The sequence below is a fragment of the Pipistrellus hanaki genome, assembly GCF_964339955.1.
Source record: "Pipistrellus hanaki genome assembly, chromosome: 16".
Classification (NCBI taxonomy): Eukaryota; Metazoa; Chordata; class Mammalia; order Chiroptera; family Vespertilionidae; genus Pipistrellus; species Pipistrellus hanaki.
This window is the reverse complement of record NC_140518.1, coordinates 2,409,124-2,433,558: the sequence shown is the minus strand read 5'-3', so window position 1 is coordinate 2,433,558 and position 24,435 is coordinate 2,409,124. Positions and strand designations below refer to the sequence as shown.

The 24,435-nt window shown below is 56.0% G+C and overlaps 1 protein-coding gene across 1 annotated transcript; it reads right to left on the bottom strand.

The window, feature by feature from the left end:
- Positions 1-763: 763 nt before the first annotated feature.
- Positions 764-22,898, bottom strand: SRP68 (signal recognition particle 68). Its single transcript, XM_084861972.1, has 16 exons — positions 22,705-22,898; positions 21,482-21,548; positions 18,606-18,719; positions 17,040-17,235; positions 15,878-15,960; positions 15,502-15,611; positions 15,172-15,254; positions 13,449-13,589; positions 8,894-8,992; positions 6,726-6,790; positions 5,378-5,534; positions 4,533-4,627; positions 3,438-3,567; positions 2,130-2,205; positions 1,791-1,843; positions 764-1,444 (listed from the first exon to the last, which is right to left on the bottom strand). Exons 1-16 carry the CDS (start codon positions 22,859-22,861, stop codon positions 1,217-1,219), a joined length of 1,854 nt encoding a protein of 617 aa, XP_084718098.1. The 5' UTR covers positions 22,862-22,898; the 3' UTR covers positions 764-1,216.
- Positions 22,899-24,435: the final 1,537 nt, after the last annotated feature.

The window sequence follows — 24,435 nt, the reverse complement described above, 5'->3', positions numbered from 1 at the left end:
GTCCGTTCACGGCGGCGAGGGGGACGCGGGCCCGGGACCACACCCCTGGGGAGGAGGGAGGCGAGGAGGGATGAAATTCCCAGCTTCCCTCAGCTCCATAAGCCCTGAGTTTCAGGACCAAAAACCAAGACCACAACCTACGATCACTGTTTATATTTCCGGAGGGAGGATTCCCCTAAACTGTGTGGCAGAGACCATGAAACTTCAATTACAAAAAAAAAAAAAATTCTCCTTGACCCAAAGCAAATCCTGGGGAGTTGGGACCACGTGTGAGCACCTCGGTCTGCAGTCCTGACGAGCGGCCCGGCCTCCGCAGTTCCCAGGAGGCGAGGCCACCGCCAGGCGGAGTCCGTCCGCGAGAACGCTCGCAGTCCTGCGGCCATCAGCCGCCTCTGCCTCTGCCACGCTCGTCAGCGCCTGGGCCCGGCCACCTCGGCCGCATCCCGCCCCCTCTGGGATGTGCCCGCTTCCACAGGGACTGAGGTTCAGGTCCGCCTCAGGCTTAGATCCCTTCCTCCTAGCTTCCTCACTGCTTTGTGTCTTACAGCAATGTGATGACAGAAATAATGACTGAGGACAACATAACGGGTACGAGAGAAACTGGTTAACCTGTAGTGGCAGCTACAATGACAGCCGGGAGCTGCAGAAGGGGACACATCTCAGCAGACACGCCCGCCCGCCCGGATCAGGGTCACCTGACACAGCGGGCCAGGCGCAGGGCCCCCGGGCCCGGAGAGGGAGGGCACGGGAAAAAACGGCAGTCTCCAGCGCCTTTGCCTTTTAATATAAGATTTGCTTTCGTCATTTGAGTGCAACACATTTCTTCTAAAAATAGAGCTCTCTGCTTGTTCTGAAACAGCTTCCACGTGGAGGTGAGGGGTGAGGCCACGGTAACTTGGGAGGCGGAGCCAGTGCGTCCGTCATGGACACGCTGCTCAGGGGGTCCTGGGTGCCCGCAGCGGGGAGCTCGTCTCTAACCCGCGGCACTGAGGGGGACGCACGCTGCACCCCGTCCCCGAACACGCTGCCCCCAGGAGCCGGGCAGAGGGCCCCGCACGTACCCACCGGAGCCCACGGTGCCTGCCCTCCCGCACGTGGTAGGGGTGTGAGGGCACAGACAGGACACGGGACGCTGGGGGCTGCACTCCCGCCCCGGGCCAGCGCGGACCGGCGTCCACCCCCCGGAGCCCGCGGGCTTCGCCACCCCGGAGGCGGGTTAGCTCCGGAACCCGAAGATGCCCTTGATGTAGCCGGTGAGGCCGCTCTTGGCCTTCTGCTCCAGCTTGTCGTCCAGGGGCGGGAAGGCCACGTGGTTGAGGGCCAGGTCGAAGAAGAGGGGCTTGCAGGGGATGGGCTGGAAGCCGGGCGGGAAGTGCACCAGGTTGGCTTGCTTGGTGACGAGGGAGGGGTCCAGGCAGAATGTCTCAAACCGTTCCACCAGGGGCTGGAAGGCAAGCCGCAGGGAGGGATGGGGTGAGCCACAGCCCGGCAGGGGGCCCACCTGGTGGAGCGCCCACTTCAGGGCCTGTAGGTGCGACCTCACTTGGTCCCACGAATCTGTGCTCCATTTAACAGCTGAGGCCAGAGGGGCCGGCTGGGACTGGGGTACACACGGGCCTCCCAGTGGGGTGCTCCTGGCACCCCAGTCCCTGTGCTGAGCTGGGCCATCGGGGTGGCCCGCCTCATACAGGCAGCTTCGGGGTTCCCGAGTGAAGGGAGAGCAGGGTAGCCCTTAGGGTTAGGGTCCCTCCACCACGGAGCACACGCTCCCAGGAGCCCGCCAGGCTCACCTTGTTGTCCTTGACCTGGGAGGCGGTCTCCGGCTGCTGGGAGTCGCTCGCGTCTGAAAGGTCAGGGAGTCAGTAAGGACGGGGCTCGGCAAATGCTCACAGAGGACGCCTCTCGCACGTGTGCAGAGGCCGCCAACCTGTGGGCGCGGGAGCCCTCCCCCTCCCGGGCCCACTGCCGAGGAGCCCGCCCTGTACGGAGACGCGGCTGGGCGGAGGGACGTACGACGGTCCCCGAGGCGATGGTGGGAAAATGAGACCCGCACAGGTTAACCAGGACCACCCGTCCACCCTCAGAGCAGGGGGGGAGAGGAGGAGCGCGGGAGGGCTGGGGAGGCTCACCCAGGATGGCCGCCGCCTGCAGGGAGCACTTCTCCGACCTCACCTGCGTGATGAGCTCCTGCACGTCCGGCAGGTCCTGCAACGAATCAGAAACCGCAGACTCAGGAGCGGGCGGCCGAGCACCAAACCCCTGAGCGGGCGCCGCCGCCGGTCTTTCCAGGATCAGACTGTGAGCACTTCTATGGAGACACACCAGCCGGTTCTGACCGGGAGCTGAGCCATGGCACGTAACAATGCGTGGAATAATGAGACTAACGGCAGCATTAATAAGTTAATTACACACAAAGGCACCGTGCCGTTTCATAGGGAAGACTGGACGCGGGGACCCACCCGGCCATCGGCTTGGGCACAGGCCCCCCTCCTGCCTCGGCTCTCACTGGGCAGTGCTCTCAGCCCCCACACGGGACCCCTGGCCTTCTATTCCAGACCCTCCCACACCCCGGCACGTCAGGGAGGACGGCGTTTGTGAAACGCTTCTCTCCTGGGACAAGCCACTGTCCTGGTCGCCTCACGTCTGGACGCCACCGCACATGACACTGCTGCCACTCACCCTCCTCCGCCCGCACTGTCCGGCCCCCAGGGCCCCGTGCTCCGGGGCCCGCCCCTCCGCACCGCAGACGGCTCCCCCCGCCGTCCGGGAGGTGACCAGTGCCAGGCTCCCTGACGGCAGGAGCCCGTTTAACCGCAGCCCCTCGCCGAGGGCGGTTCTGAGCGCACAGCCAGGCTCGGCGTGAGACCGGAGCTTCTGTTATAAACCTCCGCTGGCCGTTCTCACGGTCTCTGCTCACACACACACGGCTCCTCGGGCCGCTGGTGCTTCAGGAACCTGCTCATCGGAGTCCGAGCTCCGGCAGCCAGCTCCTCACGGCGGCGGGAAACCACAGCACCCACCCCAGACCGCCGCTCGCTCTGACGGCACCGCCGGCTGCGGGCCGCGCAGAGGCGGGCGCGTCCGCACTGCCAGCAGCCCCGCCGCCGCTGCCGGCCCCGTGTCCTCCGCTTGGCCGCCTGTGACCGTCACTAAAAACCCACCGCTCAGCCCAGACCCCGCCTGCAAGAGTCAGAACCTCTGGGGTGCAACCCAGACACCCATTCTTTCCCCCGAAGGCCGCAAATCAAGGTAAGTCCTGCCGTGTGTGGGGCCGGAGAGGGATGGGAATCCGGACATCCATGTTTCTTAAAGACCTTTCCTGGCAATGCCAGCGTGCCGCCGGCTCGGAGGTATCTCCTCCGGAGGAATGGCCTCCCTTCCCGGGACCTGGGCCTCCTCAGGCCGCCCCCGCTGACCGGGCGGCGCCCGGGACCCACCTTCAGGCTGCTCCGGAAGGCACCAGCGCCGGCGCTCACCTCGTCCGCGTACTTCAGGACGCGGTCGTACAGCACGAGGGCCTCGCTCCACTTCTTCACCAGCACGTAGGACTGCGCGATGAAGAAGCACCTGCGGAGGGAGCGGCGGGGCCGCTGGAGCGCAGCTGCCGAGGGCAGGCGCTCCTGGCGTTTAGGCTAACCGTAAATTTTCTCAAGGGACAGGGAGAGGGAGGGGGAGGGAAAGGAACAGAAACATCGGTTGGTTGTTGCATTTACTTACACATTCATGGGCAGTTGATTCTTGTATGTGCCCTGACAGATCAAACCCACAACCGTGGCCTATCAGGACGGGGCTCTAACCACTGAGCGGCCCGGCAGGGCTAAGTGTTAAATTTGGAAACAGGTTTCTAAACCTCAGGATCACTGCCTGGGAGACCCCGCGCTCTCACTGTCCCGGTCTGCGGGGCTCACCTGCATCCTCCCCTCAATCGGAGGGGCCAGGAGGGCCCAATGTGAACCCAGCCAGCACCGCCCACTCCGGGTCACACCCCTCATCTCTGCTCATCTGTTTCAAAACCAAATCCAAACCCCCTTCCGACGGGAACCAGTCTACCCGGAGCAGAGCCTGAGGCTGCCAGCCTGACAGGACAGAAGGGTCCCAGGGGCCAGGAGGGGCACCCTGAGGAGTCAGAGTGTGGGGGTGTGAGGGCCAGAAAAGGGCTCCAGGCGGCCATTTTGTCCAGACCCCTCTTGCTACACAGCCCGCATCCAAGTTCAAATAACGAGTCATTTAGAAAAGCGAGCAGCCAGCCTTCTCTCAGCTTCAGCTCAGGCTCTGCTGGCTGACCCTTTCCCAGCACCGTCCCTTGTCCATGGATGGAGGGGGAGGGGGGGAGGGGGGGAGGAGGGAGAGGAAGGGGAGGAGGGAGAGGAGGGTTAACATGCGGGCTCTCTGGCTGCCCCGACCCACCCAAGAGCAAACAAGGACCCGGGCCCCTGAGACTTGGCTCGAACCCGCTGGCCGCCGGCCTCTGAGGGGGGCAGGCTCCCCGCAGCCAGCGCCCAGTCTCCCGGACAGGGGCCGCCCGTCCTCACCTGTAGGCCTTGTACACCAGGGTCCGGAGGCCGATCTCTTTCTGGAAGGCTCTGTCGTCCTCCAAGCCAGGGAGCTGGAGCAGCTCCACCAGATTCTGCACGAGATGCACAAAGAAACCTCATGAAGTGGTGGCTGCGACCAGAGCAGACCGACCAGGGACATGAAAGCCTGGGCTTCGATCCGGGCAAGCCTGAGTCCGATAACTGCAGCAGCCGCATCTGGGCCACCTCCCGCGTCCGCCCCGAGGGCCTACTGCCCTTTCGGACTCAGTGCAGACCGGCCCGAGCGCCGCCCGGAGCAGCCCGGCCAGAGGGGCGGCCGCTCGGCGCCTTCCTTCCGGAGCGGCCGCTCTGTCTGTGCCTGTGACTGTCTCACCAGCTGCTCCCTGGCAAGCGCCCCGTGTGGCCTTGGTCTCAGGACGCGCCACAGCACGTGAGAGGCTCACACGCAGGTCAAGGGCTGAGCTAAGCCTTGTGCTCCCTGGTCTCTCTGCACATCAACAGGCTGAGCATCAGGGTCACAGGCCTGGCCGGGTGCTCGGCTGGTTGGAGCGTTTGTCCCGGACACCAAGAGGTGGCGGGTTCCATTCCCGGCGGGGGCACAGCAGGAGGCAGCTGATATGTGTTTTTCTCTCACACTGACGTTCCTCTCTATATATACCCCCTTCCTCTCTTGAAATCAATTTAAAAAAACAGTAATAAAATACATACATAAATAAATGTATGTCCCAGTCACTGAAGGGACAAGAAGGACAAGACCTCTCTGGCTTTTACCAGGACCAACAGCGGCTGTGTCACCACCCTCCCTGTGGGAGCGGAGTCACGCGGTGCCCGGCCCCAGGCACCTGCAGGATGATGTCGTAGAGCCGGATCAGGTCCTGCGGCCGGGCCGAGCGCTTGCTGTCGTCCTCTGGCTGCGGCTGCAGCAGGGCCCGCTGCAGCCCCTTCGCCATGTTCTCGTTGCGCTTGATGGCCGTGGACAGCTTGATGTACGTCAGGTAGCTGGAAGGGAGCACACGTCGGCTCAGGTCACGCTCAGGCCCTGACGCTCTGAGAGGAACCTCAGGTCGGGGCTGACCCAGGGGAGCGTGGGGGGAGGGTGTGTCCAGAGCCGTTCAGCCTGGCCTCAAGCCCGCCACGCCGGCCGCTGCTCAGGGCAGATACGCAGGGGCCAGCCCGGGGCCGCCGGCCAGGATTTATTTCAGTCGGAGTTACAGGCTGTTTCTTCTTTTAGGAGCGCAGAGCCACCAGCCCCGGAGGGGGTCCTTACGAAGACACGGGGAGCACGCCTGGCCCCGGGCCCAGGACCGGAGCACGCCGGGCCCACACTCACACTCCAGCAGGCATGGCCAACGAGGCATGCAGCCCGCCACCGCGAGTGTGACCTGCCTGCTCCACAGGGAGGCACGCCCCGTGACGGCTCCCCTGTGGGGGTGCCGCTCCGGATGGCTGTGCGGGCGGCACGTCCCGGAGGCTGTGCCCGGCGCCTGCCTGCTGTGCCGGAACCCCCGGGAGGCTGTCTGGCATCTGGGCCGCAGGTGACCACGGAGAAGCCCGTAAGGAAGCGCCCAGCTCCGGGTTCCCATCGCCTCTGGAGGAAGACGGGAGGCGCCTGGGAGAGGACACAGAGGCCTGGGCCGGGGACAGGGACTCCGTAACGAACCAGGACCCAAGGACGGCAGTCTGAGTGCTGACTGGCCTCCAAGCCTCCAGAGCACAGCAGCCAGGGGTGCTGTGGGGACCCGACTGCCCAAGACCCTGCGAGCCTGGAGGGGGCCACGAGCAGGCAGAGCCAGAGGCCGCAGGGAAGCCAGAGCTGAGGAGCCGAGCAGCTGCCGCCAGACAACCACCCGCTCCACCGAGCGCGAAGCCGACAGTCACTCCACCAGACAGAGAGGTCCGAACCAACAGGAAAACGAGCAGCTTAGAAGAACCAGGCTTTGCAGGGAGCAGAAAGCCTAAAATCGCGATGATTAATCCCCGAGAGACAGAGGAAGACTTCCCGACCACAAAGTTAGAATGAGACGCTGACTTTTAAAAACAACACTCCGAGAACACAAACAGTCCTCAGAAAGGCCCTGAGAGCAGAAGTGAGAGCCACCGGGAGTCGGAGGGGAGGGGAGGGAATGCACAGCCGCACACTCCCGTGCCCACGCTGTGCTCACCGCACTTGCACGCAGCGTCACGCCTCACCTGTGCAGGTACTGGAGGTTGGAGACCTTCCCCGACTCCCCGTCCAGGGCGAACTCCCGCTGCTTCTGCGGAAGAGGAGCACAGGTCACACCGACCTCCCCGGCTCCGGCCCGCCCCAGGTGGTCCAGCGCCCCTGGAGGCCCCTCCAGCCTCACAGCTACTGGCATGTTCCAGAAAGGTCACTCAGTGGCCACGGGCGCCTGGAAACTGGACGTGAGGGAGAGGGGAGAATTCAGAGTAACGCCAGCGAGGCTTCTGTCCGCAGCTCCGAGCCGGACCCACCGCCGTAAGGGAGGACAGCCAGCCCACACCCACGGCGCCGGCCAGGTCTGGGCCTTCGGCCCAAGTTGGACCCTTGTGGTGTCAGCGCCTGCCTCTGTGGCTGCCGAATGATAACCCAAAGATGTCCATCCCCACCCGGAACCTGAGCAGCTGCCCTCCCCCACGGCGAGAGGCCTGAAGAGGGGGTGAGGATAAGCCTTTGGATTGGCCTGGAATACCCGGGGCCAATGCAATCAGGCCCTTGTAAGCGGGAGGAGGAGAGCTGTGACACAGTGAGGCGGAGGCAGAGGTCAGAGAGGAGCCTGAGGAGGCAGGAAGGCACCGTGAGCCGAGGAATGCAGTGGTTCTCCCCGAGGTCCCCGGGCTTCCAGGAGCCCAGGCAGGCGTCCAGCTCCGGAGCCGCTGGGACCATCAGTGCTGCCGCCGAAGCGCCATGTGTGGTGCTGCGGTGGCACGGGCGCCAGGGCCTGCTATCGCCGTATCCCTGGCCGGGAGGTGGCCTCTCTGCTGTGAGCTCCAGTGAGTGATGGAGGCTGGGGCTGTGCCTGTTTTGTTTTTGTTTTTAAATACATTTTATTGATTTCTCACAGAGAGGAAGGGAGAGGGATAGAGAGCTAGAAATATTGATGAGAGAGAAACATCGATCAGCTGCCTCCTGCACACTCCCACTGGGGATGTGCCCGCAACCAATGTATGTGCCCTTGACCGGAATCGAACCCGGGACCCTTCAGTCCGCAGGCCGACGCTCTATCCACTAACAACACCTGTTTTGGCTGTATGTGCCTGTTAGTGGAGGAAGGGAAGGGTCACGTGCAAAAGCAGCTTCCTGGGAACAGAGACAGGTGGCTGCAGCCTGACAAATATTTACTGAACGTTTTATCCCCAGGCACTGAGACATATGCTGAAGGAAATACACTGCTGCTTTTAAGATGCTTACAATCTTAAGGAAATCAAAAGGGTAGCTATAAAACGATACACCAAATGTTGAATGGCAATTCCTGATTAACTGTGGACATGTAGGTACTGGAAGAGGAGGTGTTTGTGGGGAGGACGGAGCAGCAGGCGTCTCGGAGGGAGCTGTGGTCTGGCCCTGGAAGCCGGCTGGTGTGGGTGTGAGGAGGGAGCGGAAGGAGGAGTGCGTGGAGGAGGGGAAGGAGCAGGGGGAAGGCCTGTGTGGGATGTGAAGACGACGGTGAGCAGACAGCGGGAGGCGGAGGGCACGAGGGCAGCAGCACAGCTGGGGGTGGGAAAGGGGCTGGACCCGCGGGTCGCAGTGGGCCTGTCGGGCCTCGGCTCTCACGTGCGCTGCACACACCCTCAGAGCGTGGCTCTAAGGAGAAAACTAGATCTTCTCTTTTTAACCTAATTTAAAAACTTTTTAAATGCATTTTATGTATTACAGACCAGCTGACTAACGAGGCATGTAACTTACAGACACACACATCCGAGGTAAGTGCTCGGGGTGACCATGGGCGGGCACAGGCGTACACCGGGGACCCCTGCTCCAGCCCGAGGGGTCACTGGCCCCAACAAGAGACAGAGGATGGACGAGCGGCAGAGAGCGACAGGGGAGCGGGGCTTGGTGACAGGGCAGAGAGGCACAGTGCCGTGAGGTTCCCGGTGCAAGTGAGCCCGTGGCTGCTGAAGGAGCGCCAGAGAGGCCCCGGGGAGAGGGATGAGACCAGGCCCCGCGGGACAGAGGGAACCACGGAAGCAGGAGAGGGAACTCCTCACCTGACGGAGCCCAGAGGCTTCTGCCGCTTGTTAGCCAAGCGCCCCAAACAGCAGTGGCTGAGCCTCCAGGCACCGTCCAGGACCCCACCTAGGAATGGCCCCGAGGAGGAGGCCCAGCCCAGAGCAGGAGCCCGCCTCAGCCGATGGCCCACCTGGTCCGGCTTCAGCTCCTCCCGAACGGCCTGGATGGCGTCCCGACACTCGCTGAGCATGGACTCAAACAGCCGCTCCTTGGTCTCCTCGCTCTCCGCCTGGACAGACAAGGAGGTGCGGACCCTGAGTGAGGCCCGGCGCTCTATCCCCATCGCACCCCAATAACGAGGGCTCCACAGACAGCGCTGCACACGGAGCCCTTCCTGGGGCCGTGTTCACGCTGCAGGTGGGACAGGAATTCAGTACCAAAGTGACACTGAAAAGGCCTGTCCAACCGCTGACACCGTCCGTTTCCACCAGAACTCGGCACTCCCGCCCCCTCAGGGCCTGCTCCGGCCTCCCTGGAGGGGCCTCGTGGCCAGACCTGGCGCTGCTGCTTCTCCCGAAGCTGCCAGAGGCTGCTTTCCCTTTTCCTTCCAGAACAATCGGCCTTGCACCCCCGGGGGCCAGCAGGGCTATCCCTCCAGTAACCCAGCAGACGTGCGGACACTGGACGGCGCTGAGTCCGAGCACGTGAATAACCGTACCGATCGGCACCCACAGGCCCCCCAGCACCAGGTGCCGCCTCGGACACCCGCAGGCTCTGGAGGGCCTCGGGCTGCCCCGTGACAGTCCGCACAGTGTCACCTGCCGCTCGCCGGCCGGAAAGGGGAGGGAAAGTGACTCATTAACCGGTGAACACCAGCCACCCCACACTACTGCCCCGAGAATCCTGCCAAGCAGGGGGGGCGGCGGCAGAAAGGCGGTGACTGTTACTGCAGACCCACTGCGCCACGAACACACCAACATGCCATTCTCATGTTTGATTCCCACAGAAATGAGAGCCACCACCTCTCAGACGCCCAGGAACCCAGCACTGCCCCCGGGGAGGGGGCTGGAGGCTTAAAGAAAACCTTTCTCCGAAGAGCGCTCAGGTGTTCCCAGTTCTCAGGGTGGGAAAACTGCCCTGGGACTGCCCACGCAGACCAAACACCCTTTCTATTTATAAGTCATTGACTCCCGCTGCTCCCTGATGAGGGGCCAATCGGGGACAGGCCTTCTTTAAATCTGTAAGGCCGGCCGGCCACCAGCAACTCCGAGACCCGGAGCAGCCGTCCATGGCGCTGTCACCATGACAACGCTCGGTACCGGTACCGGCGTCCGCACGCAGGCGTAGCCCGTGACCTCTGAGCGCCTGAAGCTTCCAGCCACTTCCATCAGCCACGTGCCCGCGGCCGCTGTGTGCCACGGGCTGAGGAACAGTCACACAGCCCGGTCGGCGCCTCGGGGACGGGCCTGTGGAGCCGTGGGATCGCACTGCGGCCCCCAGGGCAGGCCGGTGGCCGGGCAGCAGTTTCGGGGGCGTCAGGTGTGTGAGCGGCCTGGCAGCACCGCTCAGCCAGAGCCCCTCCCGGCAGGTGCGCCGCCCCGGCCGATACTGCCACCCGGCGATTCCCGCCCCCTCCCTCCGAGCAGGGTTCGCGGCCGGGACATGGGAGTGGAGTCAGAGGGAAACCGCTTTACCGGCTCCACGGGATCCGCCCTCCCGCAGGGAGGGTCCGTAAGGAGAGGAAACGCTGCTGAACCCCTTCACCGCCGGGGAGGAGGACACTGCATCAGGCGCTGAGCAAGCGAAACCCGGACTGTCAGGAGGGGCTCCATGAGGGGGCCCGCGGGAGGGCGGGCGCCGGGCAGCGGGCAGTCACTCAGAGACCACGCTCTGGCCTCCGCCAGGAAGCTTCCATGGCTCACGTTTCACTTTTACCCATGAGCCTACCGGGAGGCCCCATCCCCGAAGGACACGGACAGGAAGACGGCACGGAGGGCGGGCGGGCGGCGCCTCAGAACCCACAGCAGCCCCCCAGCCTGCGCTGGGCCACCAGGGCTCCCGGCACGCCCCCTCCCGCAGGAAGGAGGGCCGGACCTGTCCCGGGTCCGCCGGCCCACAGCGCCCGCAGGCCCAGGCGGGTCCCTCCCCGCCCCGCACACATTCCAGACCCACTTCGCACGTCCCGGGTGTGGCCTGAGGTCACCGCTCAGGCTCACGGCTCCCCATACAGAGCAGAACCGGCTGCTGTGTGTCCTGAACCAGTGACACCCCGCCCCCGCCCTGAAAACACTGTTTTCACTCACTGACAGAAATTGCTGGAAGGTGGTGGTGTGACTAAGAGACAAACAAGGCAGGTCTGACCACATTCCCACCACACCCACGGGAGAGCCAGGGATGGGCACCTCACCCAGCACTGACTCCAAAAAAACTGTGGTGTCTGGTCAAGGGGTACAACCTCCCCGAAAAAGGTATTTTTAAAAGAGAAGAATAAAGGGTCTCCTTCCCACACAAACACTGGAGCATTAACCAGCTAAGAAGCAGCACCTGCAGCTGTTAACCGGCCCCTCCCCAGCGCTGCTCACAGCTGCCCGGGGCCGGCGGCGGCCACACGGGACGGGGACTAAGTAGCAGGGAGCTAGGAGGCGAGACAGCATTAACCACACAGAGATGTAAGAGTGGCTGCACTCAGGGTTTTGCAACGGGAGTTTGGCAGCGGATTCATTCCCAGCTCGTCTCTCAGCCCCATGTCCGTCTCCGAGTTACTCCTTCCCCCGCTCCGGTCGCTCGGTTTCAGGGCCGAGGCCATGGAGCCTCCCGAGCGGCCGTGACGGGGACCGGCTCTCTGCAGCCGCTCCGGAGCATGCCAACCCAGAGCGGGCAGGTCGGAGACGTGGGCCGAAGAGCCCATCCCCAGGTGTGAGGCGTCCTCACTGGCCTAGTGAGCCGCAGCTGAATTGTGAACAAATAAGGCCAAAGAGCTCCCCGACCACAGGTGTTACCCTCTCGCCACGTGTAAAGCGAGAGAGAGATAAAGTCTCCACGGGGGAGACTGCTGCCCCCTGACCGGCGGCACGGACGGTCCCTTTGCCAGGGGGTTGTTCCACTCCAGGCCGGGCCAAGTGGAGCCTCCCCAGCCTTCATAAACGTCAGCTTTTCTTTCTTTTTTAAAATATATTTTATTGCCGAAACCGGTTTGGCTCAGTGGTAGAGCGTCGGTCTGCGGACTGAAAGGTCCCAGGTTCGATTCCGGTCAGGGGCATGTACATTGGTTGCGGGCACATCCCCAGTGGGGGGTGTGCAAGAGGCAGCAGGTCGATGTTTCTCTCTCATGGACGTTTCTAGCTCTCTCTCTCTCTCTCCCTTCCTCTCTGTAAAAAATCAATAAACATTAAAAAAAAAAAAAAGTCAATAAAATATATTTGAGAGAGAAACATCAACCCGCTGCCTCTTGCACACCCCCTACTAGGGATGTGCCCGCAACCAATGTACATGCCCTTGACCGGAATCGAACCTGGGACCTTTCAGTCCGCAGACCAACGCTCTATCACTGAGCCAAACCGGCTTTGGCAATGTCAGCTTTTCTTGTCCTTTATCTGATACGTGTCTGTGCCCAGTCCTAGGCGCCCCCATGGAATCTGCCCCGGGCCCCCTCCCCCCCATTCCGGCCGGAACTCCTGCCTGGCCCTCACCAACGGCAGTTCCTTTCTCCCAGCAAGTGTCCCTTAAATCACAGCCATTAACCCGATCACATAGTTAAGCGGCTGCTGCTGCCAGAGCCCTCGTCCAGGAGACAGGCTGCCACACTCCAGTGCAACGAAATGCTCTCCAGAGTTTCTCAGTCTCCTGTTCAGGGGACACAGTAAACTTCCTAGCATGTCCTAGTCTGTCCTTTAAGCAGATAAAGGAAACACCTAGCACAGAGGCACAAAGGAACTCCATCCTGAAAGCCGCCCTCAAACCAAAGAGGCTCCTTTGGAACAGTCACTGGAAAGACGGGAACTCATCAGGACTAGCCAAGCCTGTGTTTCACGCAGTGAGTGAGGGTCCCCGCTGCTGCGGCGTCTCCGGAGAGAAGCCCAGGCGCTGTGGAGGTGGCGGTGTGCCGAGGGCCCGGCTGTTCTCCTTTAAGGTGCTCTTCGCTGCACACGGAGGAGGAGGAGGAGGAGGAGGAGGAGGAAGAGGAAGAGGAGGAGGAGGAGGAGGAGGAGGAGGAGGTCTAAAAAGTGCTGATCGCTTGCACAAACCGAGAGCCCCCGGATCTCATTTTCTGAAACTCACTTGGTTGTTTACACCCACAAACAGGCCACACTATGTCAGCAAGCAGCTCTGCATGAGAATTACACAGACCGCACATCCAACCAGATTCTCCGGTTCAGCAGGCTCTCCTTAGAAAGCCCGGCCAGCAGGCCGGCCCTCCGGCGGGCGGCCGGTAAGAGGTCGGAGAAGGAAACAGACAGCGAAGCAGCTGCTCCACCTGCTGGCCCCAAGCACCCCCACCTGGGCCAGCTCTCCACGGCTCCCAGGTGTGGGCCGATGACTGTCCCATCAATTCTTTGCCCTTTACACATAGTATCTCCTCTGTAAACTTAATATCTTAGCTTTTAAAATAATTTTATTCAACAGAGTGCATCTTGAGACCGTTATCAAATATGCAACAGCATTAAGGTTTTTGTTTTGTGATTTTAAACACACACACACACACACCCCTCTTCAGAAACACAGAGAGGATGGTACTGCCTCCTTACCTGAGCAATGGCCGCCTCGTTGTCAGCCAGTCCCAGTAAAAAGATCCGCACTTTGTCGATCTTGACGGGGACCGTCCTCCCTCTCCATTCCACTTCGCTCATGGTGGCCGCCTGTTTGGCTCGAGTCTGAGTGATCAATGCCTAGAAAGCAGCATCGGGAAGTTATAGCTTTAACTGACGGATGTGAGCGGCCACGGTGAAATAAACAGAAACTACTATGTGTCTCTTTCCATAGCTAACATAGAGAGTACACACAAATTTGTATTTGAATTCCTCCTGGGCATAATGTCTTGGCTCAGAGAAACTCAAATTTTAAAGACACCACAGAAGGTTAGAAGGACCGTCACTGAGTGCTGAGAGGGTGTAGGAGAAAAGCACATCTATCATACACCACAGCAGGAATGTCAATTAATAGAAACTTAAAATATTTATCAGTGTGTATCAAAAGCTTCCAAAATATTTAATTACACTTTTAGAAATTTGTCCGAAGGAAAGTTAGGAGTATGTACCAGCTGAAACCAGTTTGGCTCAGTGGATAGAGCGTCGGCCTACAGACTGAGGGGTCCCGGGTTCAATTCCAGTCAGGGGCATGTGCCTTGGCTGCGGGCATATCCCCAGTGGGGGGTGTGCAAGAGGCAGCTGATCGATGACTCTCTCTCATCGATGTTTCTAACTATCTCTCTCCCTTCCTCTCTGTAAAAAATCAATAAAATATATATATATTTTTTAAATTAACAAAAACTGGGGCCATAGATATTCACGGTACTACTATTTAGCACTTAGTAACAGTGAAGAAATGGTCAAATAAACCAGACCTAAAGGAGTACTGGGTGGCCATCAAAAGATGATGACGTAGAGATGTACTTACTGAGGGAAACCACATGGGACATATTTTAATAGAATGTTACTGAACTGCACACTGAGATCCTGTTTTTATTTTTATTTTTATTTTTTTAATATATTTTATTGATTTTTGTACAGAGAGGAAGGGAGAGAGATAGAGAGTTAGAAACATCGATGAGAGAGAGTCATCGATCAGCTGCCTCTTGCACACCCCCTACTGGGGATATGCCCCCAACCAAGGTACATGCCCTTGACCGGAATCGAACCTGGGATCCTTCAGTCCCCAAGCCGACGCTCTATCCACTGAGCCAAACCGGTTTTGGCTGAGATCCCGTTTTTAAATATATGCCTTTTCCCCTACACACACAGAGGTCTCTGTGTGGCAACACATGTGATCCTGTGCTCCCATCTTTATTTCCCACTTCGCCTATGAGCCTATATTGCTTAGAAAGTAAGTGTAACATGGCAAAGAACTTGAATACTTAAAAATACTAGATGAAAAGGTTTTTGCTAAAAAATATATAGAAATATGCAATATTAATAGCAATTATATTGGGTGATGGGATTATAGATTACTTTTTTCTGGACTTTTTAAAACCAAAGACTTTTGTCGAAACCGGTTTGGCTCAGTGGATAGAGCGTCGGCCTGCGGACTGAAGGGTCCCGGATTCGATTCTGGTCAAGGACATGTGCCTTGGTTGCGGGCACATCCCCAGTAGAGGGTGTGCAAGAGGCAGCTGGTCGATGATTCTCTCTCATCGACGTTTCTAACTCTCTATCCCTCTCTTCCTCTCTGTAAAAAATCAATAAAAATATATTTAAAAAAACAAAAAACAAAAAAACCAAAGGCTTTTCACAAAGAACATACATACTAGATTACCTCCAATTTCTCAGCCAGGAGACCCTCGGTGCCCCCAGACCTCAGTCTCATCTGCATGAGTTCACTGATAGCTGACTGGTCCCCTGCGAACGAGAGGAAAATGGTCAAGGGACTGGTCTGTTCTCTCCGAAACCACGAGGCTCAGCTCCACCGGGAAGGAGCGCTCCCGCAAGCGCAGGCAGTGACTCCAGTGCTCCCCGGAGCCCGGGGGGCACAGCAGACGGCAGGGCGGAAGCCAAGCAAGGCCCTGCCTTCTGCGCTCCTGAGAGCTGACCGACAGTCCTGCTTTCCGGAGCCGGACCCCACCCCCGGGCTCGCCGCGGCCCTCACCGATGTTGTAGGCGCAGTAGCGGATGTTGGGCGAGATCTCCTCCACGCGCTGGTTGTACAGCACGGCCTGCTCCTCGGTGAAAGCGCTGGCGAGCTTCTCGTAGATGGTCCTGCGGGGAAGCAGCACCGGGTGAGCCTCGTTTTAAGAAAATGAGCTCACAAGGACCATGCTGGCTAAAAACAAGACACGGCACTCAGGCCCTCCTACCAGCTGCCAGAGCTGGCAGGACATGAGGATGAGAGAGAGTAACATCTCTAAAGGGAAGAAAAACAAACCGGACTGACTAGCACAGAAACAACCACCACCTGATCTGCAGCTTGAAGGCACGGGACGACCTAGAGTGGCACAGGCTGGAGCCGGGAGCGGAGGACTTACTTGCATTTGTTAAAAGCCTCAATGGCCGCTTTCCATTCCTGATGCTCAAACCGCAGCATTCCTGCGAGGTACGCCGTGTAGGCCTGGGGCGGCAGGGAAAGAGAAACGGCTTCAACCAAGACCAGGTACTACCCTGTTTCCCCGAAAATAAGACAGTGTCTTATATTAATTTTTTCTCCCAAAGTTGCGCTAGGTCTTATTTTCGGGGAAACACGGTAGTTCCACCTCCTCTATGTCCTCCAACTTGGGTTTCCAGAACATAGATATTCAGGCTGACTTTAAAAGAAAACTTCTCACTAAGCAAATGTGATCCACAGGTAATTTATGATTCATTTACTTCCCGGGAGAGAACTTCAAAATAGAGGAAATAGGTTGTCTTCATTTTACTTAAAACCAGCTTCTGGGCTATAACATAAGTATCAAAAGGTGAATGTAAACTTGCAATATCCATCTCATTTAAAAAAACGCATTTAAGCCCTGACTGGTTTGGCTCAGTGGATAGAGCGTCAGCTTGCCGACTGAAGGGTCCCAGGTTCAATTCCAGTCAAGGGCATGTACCTTGGTTGCAGACACAACCCTAGTTGTGAAGGAGGCAGGTGATCGATGTTTCTCTCTCATCGATGTTTCTAACTCTCTATTCCTCTCCCTTCCTCTCTGTAAAAAAATCAATAAAATATATATTTTTTAAAATGCATTTAAAAAAATTATGATTTTGTGAACTCTTCCAAATAGAAGATGTAAAGCTTCCATCTACATATGAAAAGAAACACGAGCTTCCTTTAAAAGTGAGAGCTAATTATTAAAAACCAAGAGCTCAAAATGAGAGATGCCGCCCTGGCTGGGGGCTGGGTTGGTTGGAGCTGCAGGTTGGCTCCCCGTCAGGGCGAGTGCCCAGCTGCAGTTTGATCCCGTCAGGATGCATATGGGAAGCAGCCCAACGCTTTCACGCTTCTCCGCCCCCACCCCACCTCTCTCTCTAAGATCAATAAACATGTCCTCAGGTGAGGGTTAAAAAGAGAGATACCCACTTCACCTTGAAAAACCAAACCCAGCTTTCCCTCTCCTGACGCAGTGCATGCCCAGGAGCTCTGCCTGTGTACCTGCAGTTTTGGCGTCGCCCTCCCACCTGCACCATAAGCAAGGCCGCCGTGAAGACACTAACCTGAGCCTCTAACTTGGTCTTGGCGTCCACGCGGTTGCTCTCACACAAGCGCTCCAGTTCCTCCGCGTGTTTGACGGCTTTGCGCAGGCGGGACAGCAAGTGGAAGCGTTTTCGGGGCTCAGTGTTGGCTTCCTGTTTGAGCTGCATGGCGTAGCTCCAGGCTCTCTCCGCGTCCATCAGCACCAGCAGCAGATACCTAAGCCGGAGACGGGAGCGAGCTGACGGAAGGGCCCGGAGCAGGCTCAGGCGTTCTCCGAGGCACAGCCCGCGGCCTCGCAACTTCCTCCTCTCCCCGGCTCTCCTGACTGCTCTTCCCACAGCGGCCCCGACTCAAACTGGCATCTGGGCTGAGGCTCCCTGACTCAGGCGCCTCCTCGGGTTTGTTTGTGTTTTTTTGGTTTTTTTTTCTAAATGTATTTTTATTGATTTCAGGGTGGAATAGAGGAGAGATAAAAACATCAATGATGAAAATCACTGATGGGCTGCCTCCTGCACGCCCCCTACTGGGGATCGAGCCTGCAACCCAGGCACGTGCCCTTGACCAGAATCCAACCTGGGACCCTTCAGTCCACAGGCCGACGCTCTATCCACTGAGCCAAACCAGCCAGGGATACCTCAGGTTTCTAACCAACACCAGATACATCTCTCTGAAAAGCCTGCTCCCACCTCAAAGGCAAACCTAGACTGACCCCTCCCAAATTTTAGCAAATAGACTGTCCAACCACACACTCTGACCTCACCTTTGAACCCACACCTCTCTTTTCCCAACCCCGTTAGAAACCTAAGCATTAGGAGGCACTACATTGAACTTCTCTTGTCAAGGGCCCAATATTTTAGACTCCGTAGACCATATGGTCTGTCACAATTACTGTTATGGTACACTAAGCAGCTGGAAGCAATGCTGCGCAAATGGTGTGGCTGTGTTCCAATAAAACTTTATTTATACGGACAGGTGGCAGGAGGGCCAATCTGGCCCACAGGCTGCAGTTGGAGGAACTGACAAGCGGCCTTCAGCGCCTGTGCCTGGCAGGTTCCTCCTCAGAAACATGAAGCCTGGTGCACGCAGCCTGAACACAGGACTCATCCGTAGCAGCCTGCACACGGCTGGTTCCACCTACATCTCCTGACTGAACAAGCACTTCCAGACGCTGACATCTCGCTCCAGAAGCCTGTCCCGGCACTGTTAGATTTTCATCCCCGACTCGGACACTGCATTCCACCACAGCTTTTGAACAAGTTCTTGAACCTTACTGTAACACAGCAATAGTAAAGCGCCCACTCCACAGAGCTGCTAACAAATCACATGAGCCCACTGGTTTGGCTCCGTGGAAGAGCGTTGGCCTGCAGATTGAAGGGTCCCAGGTTCGATTCTGGTCAGGGCACATGCCCATGTTGTGGGCTCAGTCCTATACAGGAGGCAGCCGATCAATGGTTCTCCCTCATCATTGATGTTTCTTTCTTTCTCTCCCTCTCCCTTCCTCTCTGAAATGAATAAATATATCTTTTACAAATCACATGAGACAATGAAAGAGTTTGGCAAAATGTCTGGCACGCTGTAAAAAGTACCTGCTATCAGTCAGAAGCTCTTCCGTCACCTTTTTCCCCGTGAACTTGTGCCTGTTCCCCATCTTGAAGTTGAGAGTTTTCCGCAGACGCCTTTGTCTACGGGAACAGTAGCCCCTGTGAGAAACCACAAACAACCATCACTCGGACCACCTGACAGGACATTCCACAGTGAATTCTGTAATAAGGCCAGCTCGAAGGTTTAACATGTTCTACGTATGGTTACTACAGGCACCACGCACCGTCTTGCAAACACTCACTGAAGTAAAACAAGCCGGGCAGTCTGACTGGCATCACGGAAAACAGAGCGAGACAGAGGACACGTTATCAAAGAACCCGTCCTCTAGTTGGGAGGATCATGCAGATAAAATGGTAACCAAGAAAAGGAGGCAAATAGCAAACTGAATGTCAAGTTCACGAGTAATCATCCTCTTCTTGCTGACACTTCACGGGAGTGGGCTGATGGGTTTTGAAAGAAAGGGCAGGATGCCTGTCTCACTAATATGAACTCCTTGAGTGCAAAGATGATTTAATTTTCAAATTTCTAAGCACAGTGCCTACCATATAGGTGCTCAGTAAAAGTATTTTGACTAAATTAGTGTAAAAAAATATAAAATTTTACCAACCCTGAATCAAATAACATAGCGCATAATTTACAATACAGAATAATATTTAAATGCTACTGTAGTATCTTAGTCCAGGGTACAGATTGTTAAAAAGAAAAATAACAGTATGGCTGAATCTAAAAACTAGATCTTCTCCCTCGATTCATAATTTTTGCTTTAATTATCACTTATCCTTTTACATAAAAATCAAATGGAACACTCATACTTTATGGGGAGAAATATAAATTGCTAAAAATTTTCTGGCAATTTGGATACATTTATCACGATCCTTAAAAATGTTCATACTTCCTGAACCAACAGTCTATTTCTATACTATTCTATATTCAAGAAATAATAATAATAATAATAATAATAATAATAATAAAAGAAATCATCAACAAGGTTTCATGGAAACAGATTCATGGGAACAAAAATTTTAAACCTAAAAAACTGGCTATCGTATACATAACCAACTCCAAGGAAAAGGTAAATAAATCATTGTATACATATAATAACACTGGTTAATAGTGCAACTCATAAGAATCATGTGTGTAGAACATTTTTATAGGCAGGGAGAAATACATAAAATATAATTTTCAGCCAAAAAGCAGGACACACATTTGTATATACAATATGAGCAAGCTTATGAAAAAGTGCATAGAAAAGAACTAGAAAACCAAAAACACTATTTTGTGGACACACATATACAATATATTTATGTATTTAAAGACATAAAAACGACTAAAAGGTACACACTGATGTCAATTTTATGTTATGTATATTTTTACCACCAAAAAGCCAATTAAAATGCAATATTGGCCTGGCCAATATTGGCTCAGTGGTTGAGCATCGATCTATGAACCAAGAGGTAACCAGTTTTGATTCCCAGTCAAGGCACATGCCTGGATTCCGGTTTGATCCCTAGTAGGGGGTTTGCAGGAGGCAGCCGATCAATGTTTCTCTCTCATCGATGTTTCTCTCTATATATCCCTCTCCCTTACCCTCTCTACAATAAATACATATTCTTTTTAAAAACGCAATATTGAATAAAATCATTAACTAGAAAAAACACACAAATTGGAACAGAGCGGAAAGTTGATCACTGTAATAAACGTGTGATGAGTTCATTATAACATCAACCCTACATTTGTTTTTGGACATTTTCTCAATATTTACAAACAAATCAAGTGATAAAAAGCTGCTGTTTAACCCTTTGCACTCCGAACCATTCTGGACATTGGCTACCAGCTACTCGACGCTACTTTGCGGCGGAAACTCAATTCCCCGTAATCACTAATAAACTGCAATGTCCCCTGAGAGGGGACATCCGAGTGATATGCTAGAATTCCGATGTCCTCTGAGAGGGGACAGCGGAGTGAAAAGGGTTTTAACTTTTCAGTGGCTTCCCCCACCCCTAGATGAGCACCTGAAGGAGTTTAGCCTCCAGGGCCCGCCAACCTCTGGTCCTGCCACTCCCACCTGGCTCCCTCTGCCCAGCCTGCTGACCTTCACCTTAAAGCCGATTCCTTAGGAGCTGAGATTAGAGTGCTTCAGCAGCACTTTTAAAACCAGGTAGCCAAAGCCTATATCTACAATACAGGAAAAGTTGATATTTCTGCTTTCAAAGTACTGAACTCTATTACACATTAGGCATTTATTGTATTTTTTAGACTCATATTAAATGTTTTTCAACGTACAGGCTGTCATAAAAGTTTCCCAATAAATCATAATGCCGGAAATCCCCCTTCTATGTTTAAAATACTGTAAAGATTTGCCGAAGCCGGTTTGGCTCAGTGGTGGAGCGTCGGTCTGCGGACTGAAAGGTCCCAGGTTCGATTCCGGTCAAGGGCATGTACATTGGTTGTGGGCATATCCCCAGTAGGGGGTGTGCAGGAGGCAGCTGGTCGATGTTTCTCTCTCATCGATGTTTCTAGCTCTCTATCTCCCTCCCTTTCTCTCTGTAAAAAATCAATAAAATATATTTTAAAATACTGTAAAGATTTGCATTTAACCAACACTACACCATATGACTAAGTTAAAAAAAATTTCAGCAGAAGCCTCCCATGTATCTGCAATATTGAGGCAAAATCGATAAAAAGATTGGCTCTTTTTATTCATTATAAAACTTCACATTTGAAAATTAAGTCTCTTTTGAGGATCCAATATAAGTTCAGAGCTAGACTTTCTAGGTAGACGTTCTGATAGCACAAAGTAGGGTATTAACAGAGGCAAACTAAGCTGAAAATTCCACAGTGAGTTGCACGCGATACTCACCGGTACCTCTGAAAGTCTCCATGCCGCAAGCCGTGCTGCTGCTGGGACTCCTTAATGATCTGGAGAACTAAAGCCACGATTAAGGAAACGCTTACAATGGCAAGAACCCCAATAAGTCACAACACGTCCCCATCAGTCTATATGTGTATCCAAGCACAGCATATAAGACAGTCCTGAAATACCTATTAGCACTTTAACTAGTGAAACCATTTTCAATAGCTAGCTTACCCTAGGACAGGGCGAGTGCATAGAAGAGCGGATTGCCTTAACCATCTCTGCCTCACACTAAAACAGGAGGCCATTGAGGATTACTGAAACCAACCGCTTAAACAAGGCTGCTGGATTCTCAATGCTGGCTGTGAGGGGGCCGGTTCCCGCGGACTGACACCTGGGCCCAGTATCGTTCTCCTCCAGGCAGGTTCCGGCTATCAACCACGTGTGTCCCTCCTCCCTTTGCAGAAGCGCCTGCACCTGCCAGATCCAACTTTCCTCAACAGCTGTGATGCCGCAGGCGCCTGTGATGAGCACATGCCAACCAAACCAGGCCGCCGTTTGCATAAAGATACCGACGTTTTCAATTTAAAAGAGCAAGCCCTGCCTAAACCCTCCCTTTTAAGAATCTTAAGATACTTTAAGATCATGTACCAACCTTCAGAAAGTCCAGTGACCTGATCTACCACTTCAGTTTCCTTTCCCCAGTCTCCTCAATGCTTCCCTGCGGGTGTATTTTTCAATACTAACCATTAAAAGGAGGATTTTCATAACTCAAAAGGGACAAGGCGGTGTACGGTCCGCGGTACAATCAAGGCGTCCTAACATCCATGTGGCATTACACCACCAGTTCAAAAACCCCAACCCGCTGAAAACTTAACTCTATTGAGGTGTCAAGCGAAATGTGTTATTTCAGAAGCTCAGCTACAGGTCCTCCACCTGTGCCTTCATTTCAAAAAAGCCACCAGCTAGTGTCATCAGCTCTCACTGGTGGTCACACGCGATGTGCACTGGAAATCACCTCCTCCCGCGCCTCTGAACCCAGGACATAAGATGCCCACCGATCTGTTAAGAAAGCTTCGCAGGCGGGGCTGGAGAGCTGCGATTCAAAACGGCCACAAGCGCTGCCTTCGCCTCCAGAGCGCCAAGCTGTGATTTCCACAGCCCGAGCCCCGACGGCCCGCCGAGGGACACGTAGTCACCCCGAGTGGGGCCCGGCCGCGCTAGGATACTCTCCAAGCTCAGGCTGTCCCCGAACTCTTTGTTTGCCTTCGATCCGGCCGAAGGCCGCTCGTTTTCCTTGTTTTCTTCTCCTCCGGCACCGCGTCCGCCGCCGCTGCCGCCGCTGCCCCCGCCGCCGCCGCCAGGTACCTGTTTCTCAGCAGCCATCTTGCCCCGGTGCCGCGAAGCACGATGGGACGGAGGAGGCGTGGCGAGCGCGGCGAGAGAGAGCGGCCCTGCCGGGCGGAGGCTGATGGGATAGCGGCGGACTCCGCTCCCCGTCCCGGCGCTCTGGAGGCGGCCACTTGTCGGAGGGCGTCTGTGGGTGGGCTCGGATGAGTCTTTAAAATATGCTAACTGGAAAAAAAAGTAAAATAAATAAAAATAAAATAAAATAAAATTTGCTAACTGGAAGAAGCCCCACAGGAGGCTGTATATTGCATAGGTCCATTGATATGCAATGTCCAGAATAGGCAATTCTATAGAGACAGAAAGTAGTGGTTGCCTCCGGCTGAGAGTGAGGGTAGAGATGGGAGATTTACGGCTAAAAGGGCAGAGGTTTCTTTGCGGGGAAAGAAGACTGTTCCCAAATGGATTGTGGTGGTTGTAGAATTCTGTATGTAATAATTAAACAAATACACAAACACTTGAAATGGGTAGAGTGCATGGTATGTGAAATATATTTCAATAAAAAATTTTTGAAGTCTGTCAGATTGGGATAGTCAAAGCTTTGCAGTGGCTCCTCATCTTTCTCAGCCTAGAGCTAGAAGCAACCGCCCTCACTGTGGAAATCCCCGAATGCGCGAGGCTGGGGGACGCGCCAGACGAAGGGTCTTTGCAGGCGGCCGTCTGGAAGAGCCGGGGCAAAGAGATCGGCGACCCCGCCGCCGCGCGTGGCCCGGCAGGCAGGTGGCCAAGCCCTCCCTCCAGGTCCATGGATGACGGACGCAGACACTGTTCCTAGTAGCGTTCGTGCGCCCGTGTGTGACAGGGCCTCGGCTGCTCCCAGCTCCCTGGGCCTTTGGGGTCTCAGCAGCCCTCTCCGTCCTGCAGACTGTAAGCCTCGGGGTGTCCTCCCGAGCTGCACTGTCTGGGCCCAGGTCTCCAACAGCTGGGCTCTTCTTTGGGACAGGAAGTCTTCCCCCTGTCGGGTTCCGGTGGGGGACACACCGGTGGCTCTGAGGCCCTGCTGCCTGGCTCAGGCTGAGGATCTGGTCCGCGAACAGGACCGCCCTGGCGCTTTGCTCTTGAACTAGCCCCGTCTGTCCCCGTTCCCGCTCCTGGAGTCCTTGGGCCACGGCTTTCCACACGAGGCCGGCGCAGTGTGGAAGGAGAGGCAGGCACTCTCAGAGGCTGTGCCATCTCACGACGTGGGGTGCAGGGCACTGGGAGTTTTCAGCCAGGCGGGCACCACCACGGAAGGCACCTGCCTAGACCGGAGGGACCACGGCAGGGTGCGGACGGGGCGGCTCTGTGCTGGCCGGGCCTACTTTGCTGGCCGTGAACTGGCAAGCGGTTCCAGGTGGTGGAAGTGGAGCGGGACAGACAGGGAGGGCCAGGCAGGTGCAGGGTGGGCGGGCTGGGCCCTGGGCTTTGTCTCTGGTGTTTGCAGAGCCCAGGGTGGGGTGGGGGTGCCAGGCCCAGGGCTCCAGGGTCATTGCGCAGAGCAGCTGCCTTGACCAACGGCTCAGCCCCCAGAGAAGAGCCTGAGACAGACGTGCGGCCTGGGCACTGCTGCCCAC